Source organism: Chiloscyllium plagiosum, unplaced genomic scaffold (assembly GCF_037043375.1).
Source record: "Chiloscyllium plagiosum isolate Xiang-an unplaced genomic scaffold, Cpla_swu_hap1 HiC_scaffold_5, whole genome shotgun sequence".
Classification (NCBI taxonomy): Eukaryota; Metazoa; Chordata; class Chondrichthyes; order Orectolobiformes; family Hemiscylliidae; genus Chiloscyllium; species Chiloscyllium plagiosum.
In genome coordinates, this window is record NW_028270143.1 from 116,130,575 (window position 1) to 116,155,396 (window position 24,822).

The 24,822-nt window shown below is 40.0% G+C and overlaps 1 protein-coding gene across 1 annotated transcript in view; it reads left to right on the plus strand.

Annotated features, from left to right (window-relative positions):
* Positions 1–24,822, plus strand: part of kmt2ca (lysine (K)-specific methyltransferase 2Ca) — a 403,624-nt gene that overhangs the window by 360,093 nt on the left and 18,709 nt on the right. Inside the window, exons 26-33 of the mRNA XM_087987768.1 lie at positions 2,568–2,672; positions 3,047–3,094; positions 13,185–13,322; positions 13,421–13,453; positions 13,553–13,669; positions 16,614–16,758; positions 17,990–18,204; positions 21,638–21,711. Coding sequence (XP_087843894.1) covers positions 2,568–2,672; positions 3,047–3,094; positions 13,185–13,322; positions 13,421–13,453; positions 13,553–13,669; positions 16,614–16,758; positions 17,990–18,204; positions 21,638–21,711 — 875 coding nt within the window. The remainder of the gene's footprint in view (positions 1–2,567; positions 2,673–3,046; positions 3,095–13,184; positions 13,323–13,420; positions 13,454–13,552; positions 13,670–16,613; positions 16,759–17,989; positions 18,205–21,637; positions 21,712–24,822) is intronic.

Below are 24,822 nucleotides of genomic sequence, written 5' to 3' on the forward strand. Positions count from 1 at the left end.
AATCACAACACTTTTTTTAAAAAGTTACATTCTCAAGTTACCTGTAACAATTGGTGTCAGCCAGATAAGATGTTGAAGGTGTTAGCCCCAGTGTTCCATATCTGTGCCATAATGTTTAGACTGATTCTAATCTAAAAAGTGAGATAATGGAGTTTAACATGGATTCATGCAGTTTTTGAGCAAAGTACAATAGTAACTCTGCAAGTACAAATTCACCCCACAAACGTATGTGTGCATGTGAGTTTGTGTGTGTGTGTGTATGTATGCGTGTGTCTCTCTGTCTGTCTGGGGTTGTGTGTGTGTGAGTGTAAAGTGTCCAAGTCTGTGAGAGGATGCACGTGGGAGACAGTGAATACAGGGCTAACACCTTCAACATCTTAACATCTTATCTGGCTGACACCAATTGTTACAGTTAACCTGAGAACATAACGTTTTAAACAATTTTGCGATTTACGTATGAAAGAAGTGAAACTATCGTGGTCATTCTAACAGATGAGACACTCAACAAACAATCAAGGTATTTTTCAATGTATAATTTCAGTTACATCACACTGTAAACTTTTGCTATAAATTCTGTGTCTTCCAATTGTGCACTCCACAACCACCTGATGAAGGAGCGGCGCTCTGAAAGCTAGTGCTTCCAAATAAACCTGTTGGACTATAACCTGGTGGCATGGTGGCACAGTGGTTAGCACTGCTGCCTCACAGCGCCAGAGACCTGGGTTCATTTCCCGCCTCAGGCGACTCACTGTGTGGAGTTTGCATATTCTCCCCGTGTCTGCGTGGGTTTCCTCCGGGTGCTCCGGTTTCCTCCCACAGTCCAAAGATGTGCAGGTTAGGTGAATTGGCCATGCTAAATTGTCCGTAGTGTTAGGTGCAGGGGTAAATGTAGGGGAATGGGTCTGGGTGGGTGTGCTTCGGCGGGTCGGTGTGGACTTGTTGGGCCGAAGGGCCTGTTTCCACACTGTAAGTAATCTAATCTGGTGTTGTGTGATTTTTAACTTTGTACACCCCAGTCCAACACCGGCACCTCCAAATCAGCATGCAGGTTTTGTTTAGGTCATTCTGTAATTCCTCAGCTGCGCCATCAGATTCTATTGCATCTGACGTCATTTACTTCACCTTTGCCTTTACACCTTGTAAAGCTTATTTTCTTTCTTATTTGTAGCACTCCATTTATGATTGACTTTCTTTGTTTTCATTTGTTAGGCCTTGAAGTGTACTTAACCTGTATAAGTACATTCTGATCCATTTGTCCTCTATTTTTTTCCATTGCCAGGGCTTTGTTGATCTGTTTAAGCAGGTTGCCCATTGAAGCTATCCCCTTCAAAATTAAATTAATATTGTGTTATATTATTGGCTTATCTCCTGTTTAATTATGTCAAAGTTAATCCTGTTGCAGTTATTATCATCCAGGTGTACTCATTATCAGAATGTTACCTCTATCATTGGTTATTGTTATATCAAGGTGTTAAGTTGTTGCATATATTAGTCAACTATTTCAAACATGATCAGTTGCATTGACTGGATCAGATTCAAAAATTGCTTGAGCATTCAGTACTGCAGTTGTTAGGATGTTCCCAGGTTATGTTGGGGTCATCAAGTTTCTACTTGGACGTAATCTTTCTCTTTATACTTTGTTGACTGTAGTGCAAACTGCACTTCTGATTCATTTTGCCTTAATGATTAAAACAAATACATCACTGAAATATCTAAAAGTGTTGAACTTCCTGAACATCATAATGCTGATGAACTGAGCAACTGAACTCGGCCTTGGTATTCTTATTGGTTGAAGTAGTAATGTTGGTCAGGATTCAAGGAAATTATATACCTTGCTTTGATTAATATCATATGATCTTCTGCATCCAGCTGAAGGGGTGCTATGTCAGGCAATGACCATTTCCAATAAGAGAAAATCTAATCACCATACCTTGACATTCAATTGTGTTACCATCACTGAATTCCCCCTGCTATCAAAATCCTTGGGATGACCATTAACTTGACTCGCCACATATGCACAATGCCTACAAATATCAAGAATGTGATGTAATAATCCCCACTTGCCTGGATGCTGTTGCTCCAACAACACTCAAGAAGCTTGACACCATCTAGAAAAAGTAGCCCATTCCTTCCATCTCTGACGCTGAGTAGCAACGTTGTATGCCACCTACATGATGCACTGCTGAAATTTACCAAAGATCCTCAGACAGAGCCTTCCAAACCCATGACCTCTTCTATCTAGAAGGGCAAGAGCAGCTGATATGTGAGAGCACCACTGTCTGCAAGTTCACCTCTAAGCCACTCACCATCCTGACTTGCAAATATATCGATATTCCTTCACTGTCACTTGGTCAAAATTGAGGAATTCCCTTCCGAAGACCTTTGTGCGTCAATTCGCAGCATGTGGACTGTTTTGGTTTAAGAAGGCAGATTACCACCACCATCTCGACGGCAACTAGGAACAGGCAATAAAAGCTGGCAGCATGTGATGTCCATGTTCTACGAGTGGAATTTTTAAAAAGTGCTAATGCATGCTAAACTGAGAAGTTTGCTTTGATTTTATACAGGTAACAGTGAAGACCCTTTAGCTGATCTCTCAGAAGTTCTAACCACAGAAGATGATATCCTTGGAATACTCTCTGATGAATTGGACAAAACAGGAGATGAGACTGGTACGTTGTGTGCAGTGTTGCATGGTTCATGAACATCTTTGTAGTGGCAAAATGGCTTCCTGTGAAGTTTGAGCATGCAAATTTACATAAATTCTGTGCTTTGTTCTAGTTCTTATTTGTCGTAAAATGCATTTGTCTCTGAACAGCAGCTGTTTGAGTATTTTTTCCCAAAATTTCTTTTTGCAGTAAATTGCTTTCCTGCTTGATGCAATTCTGTGAAGACATTAACAATCAATGATTATGCTGCTTTATTCTCTACTGCCCAAAAACTGTAGCATGCTCTTCAGTTGGGTATACTGTGTGTGCTGCTTTCGTTTTTGTTTGGTCTTTATTTCCCAGTTATTCATCCATTTTATCTGGTTTGGGTCCCGTAGGTCTTGATTTATGCACTTTCCAGGTCGAGAATTCACCTTCTCCATTTGGTAAGACTAAATGGTGGATAGCAGTAGTCCCATGTCTGGTGCTTTTTGTCTTTATCCAAAGCGAGTGTGCATGCCTCTGTGTGTGTTTTTAAGAATCTCCTTATCAAAGCTCTGTCTGTTTGTTCTGTAGCACTAACAAATTATACCATGGCTAACTTGTTTGCTTCAAATATTAGCACACGAGTGACTAAACTGTATTTTCTATGGGCTTTAGAAAATAGAATAACTCTGAATTCAAGCAGTTTTGTTGATATATTGATCTTGAATCATGATCATAATATTAATTTGAAAACATAGCCCAGATGGATGGAGCTGTGGAATTGGTGGTTCATTTCTATGGCCTGTTTTGGCAACTTGGAAAGGAAAAGAGCAAATTTATAACAGTCATCTACATGGAATGTGACGAAGCATTCTAAGTCTTCAACTAAATAAACCTATACCTGGGTTGAGCAGATTTGAGATTTAAAAATGCATTGGATAGGGGCAGCTTATTACTTCAGAGATTAAAGCTAATATTTCAAAATTGGTTCTGGGACCCCACGCCAGATCTTACTTTGTAAACAAAAAGAAAGAAAATGCTCATGTGCAAGAGCCAGGGGGCAGAGATGAGCATCATGGCTGCCACTAAGAAGATGATGCTGGGACGCTGAAAGGTCTGAAGGTGGATAAATCACCCAGACCAGCTGGTCTGCACCCCAGGGTTCTGAACGTGATAGCTGAGGATATTGTAGAGGCATTGGTGGTGATCTTTCAAAAATCACTGAGTCAGGGAGGTTCCCAGAGGCCTGGAAAATGGCTAAAGTAACACCCTTGAGAAGGGAAGGAGACAGATGATAGGAAACTTCAGGGTGATTAGCCTGACCTCAGTTGTTGGTAAGATTTTAGATTTTAGAGTCCTTTATTAAGGATAAGATTTTATGTACTAGGAGTGCATGGTAAGATCGGGCCGAGTCAGCACAGTTTTAGTTGGTGTGGAGCGGGGAGGGTGTCATGCCTGACCAATCTGTTAGAATTCTTTGAGGTGGTGATGAACAAGTTAGATAAAGGAGAGCCAGTCAACAGGATCTATTTGGATTTCCAGAAAGCCTTTGATAAGATATAAGCCCATGGTGTTTGGGGCAAGTTACTGGTATGGAAGATTGGCTGACTGGCAGAAGGCAGTATGGAATAAAGGGATCTTTTTCAAGATGGCAGCGGTTCCTAATGGAGTTCAGCATGGGTCATGTTGAGACCACAGCAATTCATATTCTGCATTAATTGTCTGAGCAAAAGAACTGAGGACATTGTTGCTAGGTTTGCAGATGACACAGGTAGATGGAGGGACAGCTTGTGTTGAGGATGTGGCAAGGCTGCAGAAGGACTTGGACAGGCTAGGAGAGTGGGCAAAGAAGTGGAAGATATGGGAAAGTGGGAAAGTGCGAGGTTATGCATTTTGGTAGAAAGATTGGAGGTGTCTGTTTTCTAAATGGGAAAGGCTTTGGAAATCAGAATCACAAAGGGACATGGGAGTCCTAGTTCAGGACTCTCTTAATCTTAACATGCTGGCTCATTTGGCAGTTAAGAAGGCAAATACAATGTTAACATTTATTTCAAAAGTGCTAAAATACAAGAGCAATGCTGAGGCTGTACAAGGTCTGGTCAGACACATTTGAAATATTGAGAGTACTTTGGATCCCCTCCAACACCAGCCAGCACGTTCTGTCTTAGATGCAGGGCCCTAGAGGAGGTTTTCAAGAATGATGTTGGGATGAAGAGCTTGTCAAATGAGGAACGAGCGAGGACTCCAGGTCAGTACTTGGAGTTTAGAAGGATATGGGGGAAGCTCACTGAAACTTACCGAATATTGAGAGGATACATTTATAGAGTCATAGAGATGTACAGCAAGGAAACAGACCCTTCAGTCCAACCCGTCCATGCCGACCAGATATCCCAACCCAATCTAGTCCTACCTGCTAGCACCCGGCCCATATCCCTCCAAACCCTTCCTATTCATGAGAGACTAGGATCAAAGCCTGAGGGTGAAGGGACAACCCTTTAGAACTGAGATGAGGAATTTCTTCGACTAGAGGGTGGCAAATCTGTGGAACACATTGCTGTGGAGGCCAAGTCGTTGAGTATTTAAGACAGAGATAGATATGTTCTTGATTAGTATGGGGATCAAAGGTTACGGGGTGAAAGCAGGAGAATGGGGTTGAGAAACATATCAGCCATGATCAAATGGTGGAGCAGACACTAGGCTGAATGACCTAATTCTGCTCCTATATCTTATGGTCTGAATCAGCTGCAAATTCGAGGGATTAAGAGATTTGCCAGGAATTGTGAATCTCGAGAACTTGTTGGTCACCATTTACTTTTCAGAAACTATCTCACCTTTTAGTCTTCAATTTGTTTTTAAGAATTTTGCTAATTTTCATGTTAGGTGCATATTAAACTTACCGCAGAAACTTGGGACTGGTGATTTAAGACTATTAACTACAGAGGAACCTCAATTATCCAAACGAAATATTCAGTTAATTGATTCAACGTCTTTCCTCTGCGGCTCGGAGTTTTCTGAAGTTTCCTTTTTCCTCGCTCTGCCAGCCTTGCTCCCTTTCTCTGTCTCAGGGTTTGTTTCTGAGCAGACACACACTTGTGTGTAAGGAACCTGCAGCATTGCTGAAGCCTCTTCTCCCCCGTCCCCAATCAGTTCAGTGGGATTGACACAGCGAACACTTCCTAAGTCCACTCCTCGTTCAGGAGACTAGGCAGCAGCACACCGAGAGTGAGCCCTCGTCCGTCCCAACCTCTGCCATTCCAACCTCTCCTCCCCTGTCTTCCCCATCCCCGCCAACCCCAGCAACAGGACTGGGCCGCTGCCGCTGTCTTTGGGGGGTGAGTCTCAAAATAGCACATGCGCATACACACACAACCCCACACACAACGTACTACTGCAACTTTTTGACAAATCTCCACTCTGCCCTGTATAGGACAATGTTGGAGAGATTATCTGGGGAAGGGGAGGGTTTAGGTTACACCCCTGTGTATAACTCTAGGGGAAGGAGAGGGAGTCCGAGACAGAGATCAAGAGGGAGATCGATCGTTTGGAGACAGTGCCTGGGCTCTCATCGATGTTCAGGTCTGTTCTCGGCAGCATTTCAGAAAGCCGAATTCACTTTTAATCATTGTAAACAAAAGATGCAATCAGTGATGGAAGCTCCTTTTTGATGTAATGTTTCTATCGGTACCTTGATCTTTGTCGGATGACCTGAAATTCGGACAATCTATATTCGGATAATCGAAGTTCCTGTGTATATATTCAACCACATGATAATTCTTAACTTGCCTGATGTAGAAAGGGAACAATTTAACGTCCATAGACTATGTATATGTTAATTGTGGGCGATTAGACCCCTTTTTTTGTTTAGCTGTTTGAAAAGCCAGATATTCTTTTGGTTGCACTTTAACCCCGCACTTCTGACCTTTGAACATGTGGTGCGGAGTATTAGTTGGTGACGGGAGGTCGCCCATCAGAGGACTTTCTTATGGGCCTGCTCTTGGGCTTGACTACAGTAGTCATCAACCAGTCTGGGCAGTGGGTGTGGGGGGCAGGTCATAATTTCCAGCTGCTGCCTCTGTTCGGAAGCTATGTTTGTGTTCCAGTGCCCTGAGAGAAGGAATATGTGATGTCACCAATACTTCACAGCGTTTAGAAAAGGGCCTGGTAAACAGTGCTTGTAATTTCTTCTTTGAACTGGTGACACAAGTGATTTGGTGTTTTAATATTACAAAAAACTATTTAACCTGTTTAACCTTGTTATTGTATGTGGTGAATTGTTTTGAGATTTCATAAATTTTAAATTTAGATTTTTCTTCCTTTATTTCTTTTTTGTCTTTTTTGTTTCCCATTGAATCCATTTTTCTTTACCAAGAATTATTTCATTAAAATTCACACAACACCAGGTTATAGCCTACAGATTGTTTGCCTTATGAACAAAATGGAATGTATCTGCAAATGCAAATTCACCCCATAGACTTGTGTGCGTGCAATTGTGCGAGTGTGTGGAAATTCTGTGTCCTATGATCTTGCCCCACCTGATGAAGCAGCAGTGCTCCAAAAGCTTGTACTTCCAATAAAACCTGTTGGACTATAACCAGGTGTTGTGTGATTTTTAACTTTGTCCACCCCAGTCCAACACTGGCACCTCCTTTAGACCAAGAAAGCTACAGTCCTTCCAATAATCAAATGCAAAGATAAAAGTAGGCAAACATATTTATATATAGTCAATTCTTCTATAATGCAATGGTTGCGTTCTTGTGCAACCCTGCGTTACAGAAAAGCCATGCTTAAGAAACAGCACTAAAAGTGTTGACACTGTAATCGCGTTACAGACAACACACATTTTAAAAGTTCATGTGATAGAAATAGTGGTCACGTTTCAGCATAATCACATTAATGAAACGTGCAATATAGCAGAACGATCTGTATGCAAAAATGAAAAGCCACCAGATTCAAAACGTTAATTCTGTTTTCTCTTCACAGGTGCTGCCAAACCTGCTGAGTTTCATCAGCAATTTCAGTTTAAACATGCAGAATGTACTTTTTACCCCACTTGCAATTTTTTTTTCTATATCCTTTTCCTTTTATTTCTTATTTGCAGTCATCTCTGCAACAAGCCAAATCCTTTGCAAGTGGCGTATCTCACGTTGAACCTTCCTCTGTTTCTTTATCAGTCCTTAAATTTCATTGAGGGAGTACATTATTGGTCCTGTTTCCAATTGGGTTCCCATTGCTGCCCTCATTCTACTATTGTCTCATAGCAAATTGTACACAAAGCATTTTTGAGTTGAGTGGTACGTGATTATTAAAAGTATCCAACGTGAGATACCCCACTTGCAAATGATTTGCCTAGTTGCAGCGATTACTACAAATAAGACATCTAAATAAAAGGAGAAGGATGTAGAAGAAAAATTGAAAGTGGGGTAAAAGATAGATTCTGCATGTTTAAGCAGAAATTGCTGGTGAAACTCTGGTCTGGCAGCATCTGTGTAAAGAAAGCAGAATTGAGTCTCATTACTCTTTATTTATGTATGTATAAATATATTTGTCTACTTCCTATCATTGCATCTGATTGTTGCAAAGAATGTTGCTTTTTTAGTCTGAAGAATTCTTGGATCTCAATACACGTGCCATAATGCCAACAAATCAGCTGTTGAAAATATGAGAAATAAAGTTGTGGCAGGAAGAGACTCAATGTTTATTAAAGAATTATAATTTTTCAGTCTGATCATTTGCATATAATTCTTGGTCATATTTGTTGTTCTGGTTGCTATCTAAAGTTAGATAACTTTAAAAAAGCAATTTAGTGAATCAACAACATGCGAGTACTAACATGTAAATCAATTTAAGATAAAAATAAATAATCAATAGTTCCATTGTGGTGCATCAAAACTTCTGATATCCTGACCTGAAAGTGTAGGCAGATCACCATCTCTCACTTTTTCAGATTGAACTCTACCTGCCATATGTTTACTCACTCACTTAGTCTGTCCATGTCTCTTTATAACATGGTACTCCAATCCACACAACCTATTGTACTTCGTAACAAAATGTGTCCAGAAATGTTGTCTATATAATTCCCTGTACTCCTTAGCTCTTTCCTCTTCCTGCCCAACAGCCATCAGCACACTATGCATTCGTCCAATTCTGGTCTCATCTATTCCAGTTTCTTAACTTCTTTGTTGGCCATGTCTTCAGCCCCGTACAACGTAAATTTTGTGACCTCTTTACCTCTTTTGAGTTTTCTTAGAAAAGCAACCTTGCATTTATCAATTCATCTCAATGTCAATCATCCTAATATTGTGGGGCCCAATAGTCTGGCAAATCAGGTAACTAGAGCTGTAATGAGTGTTTTGAACGAAAGCTAAATATTGCTGGAAATATGAAAGAAAATGGCTGAGAGGAAATTTGATGGGTGTTCTCAAAATCATGAGAGGGCTGAATAGAGTAGACAGGCAAACATTGTTCCCACTTGTAAGAAGAACAGAAATGAGAGGACGTTGACCTCAAATGATGTGCAAAAGAGACGAGTGATGCAAGAAAAAAACATTTTCACACAATGAATAGTTAGGGTATGGAATGCACTGACTGGAAATGTGGAAGTAGGTTCATTTGAGTCAGTCAAGAGAGCATTGAATGATTATTTGGATTGAAATAGTTTACAAGGGAATGGGGGAAAAAAGCAGAAGATTGGCACGAGGTAATGATGCTCGTGTGAAGAGCCAGTTCAGACGCAATGGGTTAAATGACCCCTTTTATGGGTGTAACAATTCTATGGTTCAGAGATTACAGAAGACACTGTAAATATTGAGGTCTTGGCAGAAATTGTTGAGGGAAAACATGTGACCTTTTCGTCAGAATTGGGAAAAGTTAGAAATGTAATAGATTTTGACCAGATATAAAAAGAAGAGGTTGGGGAATGAAAGAAGGTCTATGACAGGATGGAGGGAAGGATAGAGTAAGTGACAAAATATTTCATGATACAAGATCAATGGAGGTAAGCACGGAACAAGCAAAGAAATGAAAGATGAGAGTGGCAGGCATGGAGCTCAGCATAGTGATGAATACAGTTCATTAAGGTGGGGGACATGGGGGGATGAAGCTGAGGTGTTTTAAAGAACAGATCATTCAGGGTCAGAGAGAGGAGGCACGATGAATTTGTGGCAAGAATTGAAATTGGAAGAAGGAATTGAGTCGGGGGAAGAGAAAAAGAATAATAATGAGTATTGGTACCCATTCGTTGTTGATGTGTAATCCTTCATATCAGAAAGGAAGATTGTGTTTTTGTTAAAAGTGCTGGATGACGCAGTGGATGAAATGAAAGGACCAGGGACTGCTTCAAGTTAGAGTACATCTGTGTTGCTGAAGAGAGAAGGGTCTATAGTATGTCTATGGTAATGCTGAATATGGATAATGTCTATGGATTTCCAAATGTGGTGAAGACATGGTTTGCAGGGCAATGGAATACTGAATATCTAGGACATTTGTAATTTTGAATCTGAAATGCAGTGCCAATGGAATAAATTGGAGCCAGCAGCTGTTGCTAAGGAAACAGATGCGACTGTGAAAGCAAATTTTGGCGTATACGTCATCAAATGCAGGAAGGGAAATTGAAGGCAATAACAGATAACAACATTGGAATTTCCTGTTATCTCCTCTGAGACAGCAGTAGAACTTATTTCAAAATGGGGGCATTCCTAGAAGAGCAATGCTAGTTTCTTAAATTCAAATATAGAGTCATAAGAGATGTACAGCATGGAAACAGACCCTTCGGTCCAACCCGTCCACGCTGACCAGATATCCCAACCCAATCTAGTCCCACCTGCCAGCACCCGGCCCATATCCCTCCAAACCCTTCCTATTCATATACCCATCCAAATGCTTCTTAAATGTTGCAATTGTACCAGCCTCCACCACATCCTCTGGTAGCTCATTCCATACACGTACCACCCTCTGCGTGAAAAAGTTGCCCCTTAGGTCTCTTTTATATCTTTCCCCTCTCACTCTAAACTTATGCCCTCTAGTTAGAACATAGAACAATACAGCACAGAACAGGCCCTTCGGCCCACGATGTTGTGCCGAACATTTGTCCTAGCCATCCATGTACCTATCCAATTGCCGTTTAAAGGTCACCAAAGATTCTGACTCTACCACTCCCACAAGCAGCGCATTCCATGCCCCCGCCACTCTCTAGGTAAAGAACCTACCCCTGACATCCCCCCTATACCTTCCACCCTTCACCTTAAATTTATATCCCCTTGTAACACACTGTTGTACCCGGGGAAAAAGTTTCTGACTGTCTACTCTATCTATTCCTCTGATCATCTTATAAACCTCTATCAAGTCACCCCTCATCCTTCGTCGTTCCAACGAGAAAAGGCCTAGCACGCTCAACCTATCCTCGTACGACCTATTCTCCATTCCAGGCAACATCCTGGTAAATCTTCTCTGCACCCTCTCCAAAGCTTCCACATCTTTCCTAAAGTGAGGCGACCAGAACTGCACACAGTACTCCAAATGTGGCCTAACCAAAGTCCTGTACAGTTGCAACATCACTTCACGACTCTTGAATTCAGTCCCTCTGCTAATGAACGCTAATACACCATAGGCCTTCTTACGCGCTCTATCCACCTGAGTGGCAACTTTCAAAGATCTATGAACATAGACCCCAAGATCCCTCTGTTCTTCCACCTCACTAAGAACCCTACCGTTAACCCTGTATTCCGCATTCTTATTTATCTTTCCAAAATGGACAACCTCACACTTGGCAGGGTTGAGCTCCATCTGCCACTCCTCAGCCCAGCTCTGCATCATATCTAAGTCCCTTTGCAGCCGACAACAGCCCTCCTCACTATCCACAACTCCACCAATCTTCGTATCATCTGCAAATTTACTGACCCTCCCTTCGACTCCCTCATCCAAGTCATTAATAAAAATTACAAACAGCAGAGGACCCAGAACTGATCCCTGCGGAACTCCACTTGTAACTGGGCTCCAGGCTGAATATTTACCATCTACCACCACTCTCTGACTTCGACTGGTTAGCCAGTTTTCTATCCAATTGTCCAAATTTCCCTTTATCCCATTCTGGACTCCCCAACCCCAGGGAAAAGACATTGCCTATTTATCCTATCCATGCCCTTCATAATTTTGTAAACCTCTATAACGTCACCCCTCAGCCTCCGATGCTCCAGGGAAAACAGCCCCAGCCTGTTCAGCCTCTCCCTATAGCTCAGATCCTCCAACGCTGGCAACATCTTGTAAATCTTTTCTGAACCGTTTCAACTTTCACAACATCTTTCCAATAGGAAGGAGACCAGAATTGCACGCAATATTCCAACAGTGGCCTAACCAATGTCCTGTACAGCCGCAACATGACCTCCCAACTGCTGTACTCAATACTCTGACCAATAAAGGAAAGCATACCAAACGCCGCCTTCACTATCCTATCTACCTGCGACTTCACATTCAAGGAGCTATGAACCTGCACTCCAAGGTCTCTTTGTTTAGCAACACTCCCTAGGACCTTACCATTAAGTGTATAAGTCCTGCAAAGATTTGCTTTCCCAACAAATACATAGGCAGAATATTGCAGCTCCTGGAAATTTGAAATAAAAACAAAAAAAAAGTTGGAAATGCTCAACAGTCAAAAGGAGTGGTAATAGGACAAATAATGAAATAAAAGCTGCCGAGGGGAGGTTTTTCCTCTAGAATTTACTAGGTTAAGGGATGATCTGATTGAAGTCTTCAAAAAATTAACACTAATGGAAGGGATTGATAAAGATAAACTATCCCCACTGAATGGGGATTCTAGAACTAGGAGCCATAGTCTGAGGATTAGGGTCAGATCATTCAGGAGAGATGTTAGGAAGCACTTTTACACACACAAGGTGATAAATATTTTGAATATTCTTCCATAAACGATAATGGGTGCAGGATCTGTTATGAAGGGCCATTTGGCATTTTGCTTGATTGAAAGTCTGAATAAAAGTACAAATAATATTGCTGTAGGCAGTCTTGCCAATAAAACTTAAGTCTGTAATATGGAACACAATTATTGAATATTTTAAAAATAGCAAGATTTCTAAAAGGAATTTGCGCTTGTTCAAATTTGACAAATTCCTTTAAAAACTAACTCAGAATATTGTTTAATTGACATACATTGTCATCAGCCATTCTTAAAACAGTCCCTAAATAGACATTTGAAAACAAGTTAAAGGGTGTGAAAGTGCGATTAGACTTGAGAACTTGTGAAGATAAGTAGCAGCAATGCAATGAGTCATTGAACATTACAACACAGACCTGTTGCTTGTCTTATCGTATTCCTATGCTTTTTATATTTTAGCTGTTGTGTTGATGTGGCGCTTCTAGCTGAGTAACATTCTGCACTGGACTTTTGCAGTTTAGGATATTCAAAATGAATTTACTGGTGATAAATTTAAAAACTCTGATTTTAGAAGATATGATGAATGACCACTGCCGCCACCTTCACACATAGATTTTCTATATATTTATTGATTTATATCAAAATAACACAACCAACTTCTTATTTAGCTGGACTGGATATTGGCCCCATTACAGAGGACCCATCTGCAGTTTCCCAGTCAAGTGGAGGCCAAGGTTCACGACCTTTGACCGAGGAACAACTAGACCGAATACTTAGCCCTGATCTTGAGAAAATCGTTTCAGATGGTGAGATACATCTCTCATGCTTTCCAGTGCGTTTATTTTGTGTCACGTTGTGGAACGGGTTTCTGGTAAATGACTTAAAATGTGATTTTATTGTACAGGTACAATTCTAAGTAAGCTGTACAAAATTCCAGGTATTCATTTTCAAATATTAAAGTAATTTAATAAATTATCAATGTATCACCAAAGTTTAATTCATACTAACATTATCACTTTTCTTTTTCCAAATCAAGAGCTGGAGGGAAAGGAAGTGGAAGATCTATTCACAGCCGTGCTAAGTCCTTCAGCTAACCAGGCACCTCCGCCACCACCTCCACCACCTTTGCCTCCTTTGCCTCCACATGAACATGGTACAGTCTAACTATGTAATGTAATGCTGCCAGTTTTCATTGTCTTTGGGCTGTTAACAGTTCCAATTGTTTTTCATATTGTGATCTACTGCAGTTTAAGGAAAAATGTTTCTAGATATTGGCAAAATTGTACTAACTACTTGTTTCATTCCGATTCTAATACACTTCAGTCTGTTTTTCTCCTAACAAAAGTGATGTGTTGATAATGGCAGTGATATTTAAACACTGTAAAACCTGAAATGTTTATGACATGATTTTCATGCCATTATGCCCCACACATGGTCAAGCTGCGGTCGGGTCCCACATTAATGGGTTCAACCTGAAATTTCAAAGAAGCAATCAAAATTACAATTGTCCAGTTTACTGTAATAGGTAAAGTTTAGATTAAATAAATTAAAGCTCTAGTTTGATGAGGAATTTATGAGCCATCAGTTATTTAAGTATATCTCTTCTGTAGAATTTAGTTTTACATTCCCAAAAGAAGTGAAAATAATGAAATGTCACTCTTGTTCATAAAATTTGGTATCTAATTTATACTAGACAGACAGGAGTTTGGAAGAACACCGCAAACCAGGCAGCATCAGGAGGTGGAGAAGTCGACATTTCGGGTGTAACCCTTCTTCAAGACTGTGTTGCCCTTCCAGCCTCCTGTCTGTCTACTTTGGATTCCAGCATCTGCAGTTTTTTTTTGTCTCTATCTAATTTTTACTGCAATTTATTGAATTGGAGATTGACTCTCAGCATAAGTTAAGCATGTGCTAAATTTAGCATTCATTATTTTCAGTAGATCATCTTAACTGGATGTGCTGATACTAAAATGTCTCTGTATTAAGAACAGCAAGCTACTGTAGTGATCTGAAACATGCTGCATATCATCAAAGTTTGAACAAAAGCTGAACTCTGTCAGTGCAAATTTTACCTCATTCAAGAGGAATGAGATTAAAAATGACAAATTTACTGCATGGGTACAAATCAAGGTGTGCTTTGAAACATGGAGTTTGAAAAGATTGCAAATAGCACAAATGAATTGGCATTCTTAAGTAGGTTTCATATATTCCATTGAGGTTGAAAGTATGAAAGTAGTATTATTGTATTTACTTGACTGATCATAATTTTATATCATGATTGCCATGCAAATAACTTAATGCCTTATATTTCCTTTTTTTATTCATGAGATGAGATATTGAACAAATTAAATAGGAGCAGAAGTAGGCTACTTGAGTCAACTCCACCATTCAATAAGGTCATGGCTGATCTGTTTGTGTTTCGAATTCCACATTCCCATCTGCTCCCAACAACTCTTGATAATGTTGACTAACAATAATTTATCCATCTTTTATATTAATAAATATCCTGCCTCGACTGTCTTCCAACGCAGAGAGTACCAAAGTTGTGCAACTCTGAGACAAAACTTTTCTCCTCACCTAAAAGAGTGGTGCCTAGTTCTTGACTGATTGGCAAGGAGGAATATATTTTCCATGTCCACCTCATCAAGACAATTTAAGATCGTTAATCAAGTTGATCCTTACTCTTAAACCCCAGCACAATTAAGCCTAAACAATCCTCATAAGACAACCTACTCATTCCAGGTAATCTAGTAAAGTTCCTCTGAAACATCTTCAGTGAGTTTACATCTTTCTGTAACATAAGGAGATCAAAACTGCACACAATATTTGAGATTTTGTCAGTTCAAAGCCCTACATAACATGAAGCATAACATCCTAATTTATATCTTTAATTCCTCTCATAATAAAAAGATAGCATCCCTGTGCATCTCAGAATTCTGTAGCCATTCTCTATTTAAGTGATACTATGCTTTCTCATTCTCATTTTCCTATATTATACTCCATCCACTAGCTTTGTCCGTGCTCACTCAACTAATCTATATATTTCTGTAATTTACTTTTGTAACTGTCTTCATGTCATCTGCAAAATTAGCTACCACACCTTCGTTCACCACTTCTCAGTCATTAATGCAAATTCTAAAAACTTGAGACTCCTGCACAGAACCCTGTGTATCTCTACCCATCACCTGCCAACCAGATAAGGACTTATTTATACATATTTTCTAATTTATGCCAGCAGCCTAGCTTCTATCCTTACTGATATGTTACCCTTATGCTACAGCTTTTATTTTCTGCAGTAATCTTTGATGTGGCACCTTAACATTTACAAATTCCCCTTATCCCCTGGGAGAAAGTGAGGACTGCAGATGCTGGAGATCAGAGCTTAAAAATGTGTTGCTGGAAAAGCGCAGCAGGTCAGGCAGCATCAAAGGAGCAGGAGAATCAACGTTTCGGGCAAACGTCCTTCAGGAATGGCCGTTTATCCCTGATCCACTGCACAAATTGTTTTTTCAAAAACTCCCAATGAATTGATTAAATGTGATATTTCTTTGTTGCTTACTGTTCCCACTTTTTTTGTGTTTTTTTCTAAATGTGCACCTATGACTCTATAATGTCTTTAATCATCAATTCAAACATGTTTCACATGACAGACATCAAGTGAACTGGCAAAATAAGTATATATTGGACTTCAGAATGTGGCAATTAACCACCTTCTTGAGAATTTGCTGCAATTGTGCCACTTCCCAAGCAAATTCTTTGCATTTTTTTCCCACGACCAAAATGCATAAATTAGTTATCCATCTAATTGATAATTGCAGGGCCTTGTTTTGCGCAGCTTGTTTGGCTACCAAACCTGAATGCATTTTGCTAAGTAATTCATTGACCTTAATGCACTTTGGAATATTCTATTCTTAAAAGATATTACATAATCACCAATTTTTTTCCTTTGTTTTTGCCTACATAATAGCAATAATTACACAGTTAAAAGAAAATCTGTTGTAAATTGCTTTAGGATTTTGAGTTCAATTCACTATGGAAATACATTAATACTAGCTTAACAGTTAATACATTTTCTTTCACCTACTCCTGCCATGAAGGGGATGGTGGATTTGCCAGGATGCCAGCAATAAATGGTGTAATGGGGCCACATGCACAGCAGCAAACATCTTTAGCACCTGGAGGTGGACGATGCCTCACAAATTCTTATTCTTCGATCCCTCAGGCACCATTCCCTGATAACAGGTGAGTATGCAACATTATGGCCTGCTCAATACCATTACAGCAAATGTATTTTAACATGGTAAAATTTTTTAAATTGTAAGAAATGGATTTCATTGAAAATAATTGCTTTCTTCCTTTTAAAACTAGATATTTTAATTTATGTTCCATTATAGAAACCTAGCTTATAAAATGGCTATTTCTCCGTACTACAAAAACATGATTTGCACTAAAAAACTGAGGATAATTGATTCATCCTACCTCCCACAAATCTACCAACTTAAGCATTCATTCCCTCTTCCACCAATGCACAATGGCAGCAGTACATGCCATCAATAAGATATACTGCAGCAACTCTGAAAATCTCCTTCAAAATTACCTTCCAAATTAGCAACTTTCACCACATAGAAAAACGAGGGCAGCAGATGCAAAGTATTGCTGCCACTTGCAAGATCCCCTCCAAACCACATACTGTTCTGACTTGGAGCTATATCTTTCACTGTTACTGGGTCAATATCCTGCATCTCCCTTCCCAGCAGTGCTGTGGTGTAACTTGAACCAGATGGACCACAGAAGTTGGCTCACCATTGCCTCTCCTTGGGCATGTAGGGATAAGCAACAAATGGTAGCCTTTCTAGTGAGATGCCCATATCCCTTGACATAATAAAAAGGAAAAATACCATATAACAAATCACAGTGCTACTATCTGAATAACAGCTGTTTCACAACTTGGACTCTGGCCATTTGCAAACATTTCAACCTTTAAAAATTTGCAACTATCCAGTGCAGTGCACCCTATAGCCAGAATTGATCAGATTCTGATTTGCACGTTGTGTTCTCAGTATCAATACATTTCCATTGGAAGGGAGTGGAATTTACAACAGAATTATCACCTTCAGTGGTGCACACCATTTGTAACTATAGAATGCCATTAAGTCTTAAATATAATATAAATGTACATACACTTGGAAGGCCATAGACCAAGAGCTAGACAGGAGGATTAGGCTGTCTTTGGTCAGCACAAACACACAACCTCCTGCTGTGCTTTAGTTTATGCCTAGATGAAGCTTTGGGTGAAAAAGGAGAGCTTTCTCATAAAAGATGTAACTTTCATCGAAATAAGAAATATCTTGTATTTGATGTATTCTAGACTTTTTTCTGTTATTTCAATACATGTACCTAGCATTCCAGCAACTAATTGATGCTTCTGGCAGTACTTTTAACTACATATGTTTGAACTGGATCAATTTGACAGAGACAAGAATCATATGTTTAGTCAAGTTGTAACTGAGCCTCCTAACCCATGGGTTCCCTCTGCTCCTGCTGTGGAGGCGGAAGGAGACACACTGAACTACACACAACGGAGTACTCTGAAATGGGAAAAGGAAGAATCTCTGGGTGAGATGGCAACTGTCGCCCCTGTTCTATATACAAATACAAACTTCCCCAACCTGAAAGAAGATTTTCCAGGTAATCCCATATAGTGAGATCGTATTTCTGGAAATGTCAGCATGTTCTCAAATGAAAGATTTACACTCTCATGCTACTTCAAAATTTTAATTTATCCTAAGTGCACATTGTATGAAATCATTTAAATATTGATGTATTGATTTGCTTTGCAAATATTTTACCAAAACAGATGTGTCCCTTGGTTACATCATAGTATTGCCTCCAAATTCAAGGACTTGCACTTGATGTAGTCATAGAAAATGCATTTTGTAATGTTAGAAAACATAAAACAATCTTATAAGAGATTAGCACAATATGAATTTAAGACATGATGCAATGCCACTTAAGTCACAGACTGATTTTCCAAATATTTGGAGGTACTTAAAGCGGATACTAGAAGGAATAATCATTAATGTAATATCAAGACGTGTTTAACAAAGTGTATGCTGATGTCTTTGCAACAACTCTAGTTAGTGTGAAAACTGTTAGGCCAATGTTTGCACTGCACCAGATTACTGCACAGATTTTTCTGTTGAAATTTGGCAGTATTGCCTCTGTAAACCGAATTACAAGTATCTACACTGAAATGAAAATAATTCTTTTTAAAAATAGTAACAGCATGACTCGAGAGTCGCACCATTTGCCTGTCTTGTGATAAACATGCTGTTCATTATAGGCTGAAGAAAGTTTTTGAATTACAAAGCAAAACAAAATCTATTGCATATTTGTCCAAAAATATCTCAACCACCATTTTGAAGTTATAATTTTAATTCATCTTGTACAATTTAAGGAAAGTCGCTAGTTGACATAGATTATGAACATAGAACAATACAGCACAGAACAGGCCCTTCGGCCCACGATGTTGTGCCGAACATTTGTCCTACCTTAAGCACCCATCCATGTACCTATCCAATTGCCGCTTAAAGGTCACCAAAGATTCTGACTCTACCACTCCCACAGGCAGCGCATTCCATGCCCCCACCACTCTCTGGGTAAAGAACCCACCCCTGACATCTCCCCTATACCTTCCACCCTTCACCTTAAATTTATGTCCCCTTGTAACACTCTGTTGTACCCGGGGAAAAAGTTTCTGACTGTCTACTCTATCTATTCCTCTGATCATCTTATAAACCTCTATCAAGTCACCCCTCATCCTTCGCCGTTCCAACGAGAAAAGGCCTAGCACTCTCAACCTATCCTCGTACGATCTATTCTCCATTCCAGGCAACATCCTGGTAAATCTTCTCTGCACCCTCTCCAAAGCTTCCACATCTTTCCTAAAGTGAGGCGACCAGAACTGCACACAGTACTCCAAATGTGGCCTAACCAAAGTCCTGTACAGTTGCAACATCACTTCACAACTCTTGAATTCAATCCCTCTGCTAATGAATGCTAATTTTTGCCATAGATAACGCCTACTTCTATACCAATATAGATTAAATGAAATAGTTCCCTTCTAAACTTCGACAAATATGCATGTTCAGAACTTTCCACATACATAAACAATTCTGAATTATTGTAATCGAATTGTTGGGTATGAGTTTCATAATGAAGGGCTTTTGCCCGAAACATCGATTTTCCTGCTGCTCAGATGCTGCCTGACCTGCTGTGCTTTTCCAGCACCACTCTGATGTAAACCATGAATTTCATAAGTCTGCTGAAGCACCAGCTGAAAAAACCTAGTCTTTTGCTCAGATCCAACATTGACAGTGATTCAACTGTTGTGTCAATAGTTGATAAACCGATCCATTTAGATGAACATACAGTCGCGACATTACAAGAAGAATGTGGAGGCTTTGCAGAGGGTGCAGAAGAAGTTCACCAGGACCCTCATTGATTAGAGGGTGTGACCTATAAAAAGAGATAGAAAAACCCAGGTTGTTTTCTCTGGAGCAGTGGCGACTTGATAGAAGTCTATAAAATTATGAGATACTTAGAGGGGGTTGACGGTCAGAATCTTTTTCCCAATGATGAAATGTCTCATACTAAGGAGCATGCATTTAAGGTGAGAAGGGAAAACCTCAAAGGAGATGTGAGAGGCAAGTTTTTTTTTAAAACAGAGTGGTAGGAGTCTGGAATGGACTGCCAGGTATGGTAGAAGCAGATACAATAAGGATGTTTGAGAGACTTTTAGATAAGCACATGAATATGCAAGGAGTGGAGGGATGCAGACCAAGGGAGGCTGGAGGGCCCATTCCTGTCCTGCACAGTTCTATGGTCTATATAACAACAGTGCTTCCTGAATAAATCATTTAACTGTCTGATATGATATTGCATGCCTAGTTCAGGAAGGTACTGTGTTCAGTCATGCATTTGGTTGAATGAGCTGTTCTGAGCTGATGAGGGTTCAACTTTTTTTAACATTGTCTTTAATTTTTAGATTTTTTTTTCAGATTTTGTTTAGTTTCCATTGGTTAAAGAGCTGTTAGCAATCTGTCAGTGTTTGCCATAACAACTTTTCATATTTTTGAAGTCCTCCATCGGTTGTCTGGGATTAATTTGTTCAGACCAAGTTAAAAATCTCACAACACCAGGTTCTTGTCCAACAGGCATCCAGAAGTCACAAACTTCTGGAGTGCCGCTCCTTCGTCAGGTTGCTCTAGCGCTCCGAAAGCTTCTACTTTGAAATAAACCTGTTGGATTATAACCTGGTATTGTGTGATTTTTAACTTGGTCCATCCCAGTCACCATCATTTCCACATCATTTTTTTCAGACCAAACCTACTTTCTTAGAAAGCAGAGAATTGCGGATGCTGGAGATCTTTAAAAAATTAGATACTGATGGAGATGCTTAACAGGTCTGGCTGCATATGTGGAGAAAAAAAGGAGTTAATCTTTCAATTCTAGTGTCGCTGAACTCTATGTTAATTCCAATTTTCTCTCCACAAGTGCTGCCAGACCTGGTGAGTTTCTCCATCACTTTCTGTTTTTGTTATTGTGCTCTACTATCCAATCTAAATTGGATTTCTTATAGCCATAATGCCTTATTTGTACTGCTGCTTCTTGAGGCAGCTCCACAATCATACTTCTCAATCTTGTGAAAGTGTTTTTCCTTTATGCTAGTATATATAAAGCAGGTAATTCAGCACTTGATCTACTTGACTGTATTTGCATCTCACTGTTTCCAAATTAGTTGTGGTGTACAACCGAATTCCAAATCTGATTTTATTTAAGACTGAACAGTTTAGAATACAGAATTCTGCTTCCACTGCCAATCTGAAGTCAGACGTTCTCAAGTGTTGGATCACCAATTGCCATTGTAAATAAGATATAAGCATGAGATTTTGCAACCAGTTTAAGCCATTGCAGAGTTTTAGTTAGGTAGACACTCAAATGAAGTTGATGGTAGGTTGTATGGCTTTCTTTATGTTTCGTTTTGCTTGCAAGCTTGTTTTTCAGGAAATCTCACAGTATTTTCAGTCCACAAATCAGACACTATCTCTTTATCATTTAGATTGGGCTACCAGAGTGAAACAAATAGCTAAACTGTGGAGGAAGGCAAGCTCCCAAGAGAGGGCCCCTTATGTGGTAAGCCTTGTTTTCTGTGCATGATTTTTTTCTGCTGGATGTTTGAATTGTATAGGGAATGAAAACGATTTTTAGATGAGATCAAAATACTGCAGATGCTGGAAATCGGAAATAAAAATAAAAAGCACCTGGAGAAAATCAGTCTGGGACTGCAAGGTAGCCATAGGGCAAGAGAAGAAGAGCCCTACATGACTTGAAATAGCTTTTTAATTATGGAGTCCAACTAGTCCACTTCAACCATGTTTCCAAACTAAACCAGTCTCATTTGTCTACTCATACCAGCCCAAACCTTTCTTATTCATGAACTTATCCAAATGTTTTTTAAATGTTGTAGTTGTAACTGTACCTGCATCCACCACTTTCTCTGGCAGTTCATTCCACACAACACCCACTCTCGGTGTAAAAAAAAAATTGCCCTCGTGCCCTTTTTATATATTTCTCCTCTCTCCTTAACAATATGCCTCTGAGTTTTGAACTGCCCCACCCTAGGGAAAATACCGTTGCTATTTATCTTTCTTGTGCCTCTCATGATTTTATAAGCTTCTGTAAGGTCACCCCTCAACCTCCTATGCTGCAGTGAGAAAAATCCCAGCCTACTTTTATAACTCAATTCTTTCATACCAGCAACATTCCAATAAATCTTTTCTGAGTCCAGTTTAGTAATATCCTTCCTATAACAGGGTGACCAGAACTGCACACACTACTCCAGGAGAGACCTGACCAATGTCCTGAAAAACTTCCACATGACATGCCAACTCCTATACCCAAAGGTCTGAGAATGAAGGCAAGTGTGCTAAACGTCTTCTTAACCACCCTGTCTACCTGTGACACAAATTTCAAAGAATTATGTACCTGAACTCCTAGGTTCTCTGATCTACAACACTACCCAGAACCCTGCCATTAATAAGACCTGCCCTTGTTTAGCAAAATGCAATACCTCGCTTGTATCGAAATTAAACTCCATCTGCCGTTCCTCAGCCCATTGAGCTGATAAAGCATAACGCTGGAAAAAGCACAGCAGGTCAGACAGCATCCGAGGAGCAAGAGAGTCGACAATTTGGGCATAACCCTTCAGAACCCTCCTTTAGCCCTTTGACCCAAATTGATCAAGATCTGTTTGTAGTTTGTAGTTGTAACCTTCTTCACTGGCTACTACACCACCAATTTTGGTGTCATCCATAAATTTACTAACCATGCTTCCTCTATTCTCATCCACTTTGTTTATATAAATGACAAACGACAGTGGACCCAGCATCAATCCTGCAGAACACCATTGTCTCAAAAACAACCTTCCACCACCACCCTGTATCTCCTACTGTCAAGCCAATTTTTCCAATTGAAAAGCTCACACTGATTCCCATGTGATCTAACTTTACTAATTAGTCTACCATGTGGAACCTTCTCCAAGACTTTACTAAAGTCCATGTAAACAACATATACCATTCTGCTTCTGCAATCCTTTTGGTTACTTCCTTAAGTTTGTGAGGCATTATTTTCCTTGCACAAAATCATCCTGACAACCCCTAATCAGTCCTTGTCTCTCCAAATACATGTAAATTCTATTGCTCAGAATCACCTCCACCAACTTACCCACCGCAGGTCTATAATTCCTAGGTTTCTCCTTGTGCCTTCCTTAAGTAAAGGCACAACATTATAGCCACCCTCCAGTCCTCTGCCATCTGGCCCATAGTTATAGATGATACAGATATTTCTGATAGGAGCCCCACAATTTCTTCCCAAACTTCCAAAGTGTGTTCTGGAATACCCTTGGAAAGGTCCCACAGATTTATCTAACTTTGTTTTCTAAGACCTCCTACAGTTCCTCTTCAGTGATGTGAACTCATAGAATTATAGAGCTCCTCTACAATGGAAGCAGGCAATTTGGCCCATTGAGTCTGACTAGCATCCCACCCAGTCGCACTCCCATGGCCTACCCCTGTAAGCCTACACTTTTGCAGACACTGAGTAGTTTAGTGCAGAAAATGTGTTGCTGGAAAAGCGCAGCAGGTCAGGCAGCATCCAAGGAGCAGGAGAATCGACGTTTCGGGCATGAGCCCTTCAGGAATTGGCTCTTGCCCGAAATTCCTGAAGAGCCAATTCCTGAAGAAGGGCTCATGCCCAAAACGTCGATTCTCCTGCTCCTTGGATGCTGCCTGACCTGCTGCGCTTTTCCAGCAACACATTTTCAGCTCTGATCTCCAACATCTGCAGTCCTCACTTTCTCCGAGTAGTTTAGTGCAGCCAATCCACTTAAACTCCACATCTTTGGAGTGTGGGAAAACCTGGAGCACCGGAGGAAACCCACGAAGACATGGAGAATGTGCAAACTCCACACAGTCACCTGAGGGTGGAATTGAACCTAGATCCTTGGTGCTGTGAGAACCAATGAGCCATTGTGCTGCCCCTGTTTTCAAACTGTTTTCAAAACATCAGTTTTTATCTCTGAGTTCTCTAACCTCCATTTCTTTCTCCACACTAATATATGTTGGGAAATATTCATTTAGTATCTCTTTCATCTCCTGATGTTCAACTCATAGACTTGATCTTTAAGAGGCCATATTCTCTCTCCAGTTGCTCCTTTGCTCTCAATATATTTGTAGAATCTCTTGGATTATCTTTAACGTTATCTGCTAAGGCTATCTCATATCCCCACTTGACCCTTCTGGTTTCCCTCTTAATGCCCCAACACACACTGTTCTCTTCAAGAGACTCATTTAATCCCAGTTGTTGTCTATATCTAAGAAGTGATTCTTTCTTCTTCTTGACTGGAACTTCAACCTTACCCATCCATTGTTCCCTACTCTTACCAGCCTTGCCCTTTCCTCTTAGAGGAACATAATGCATCTGAATGCTAGTTATCACACTTTTTGAAAGTCTCCCATTTGCCAGTTATCCCTTTGCCTGCGAACAGTCTACTCCAATCAACTTTTCATGTTGTTGCCTCATACCATTAATATTTGCCTTACTCCAATTAAGAACTTTTACAGAGGCTTAACTTTTACCATAAATGTTTTAAAGCTAATAGAATTATGATCGTTGGTCCCAAAGTGTTCCCCTCCTAACACTTCAGTCACTCACTCTGCCTTCTTTCCCAAGAGAACGTCAGGTTTT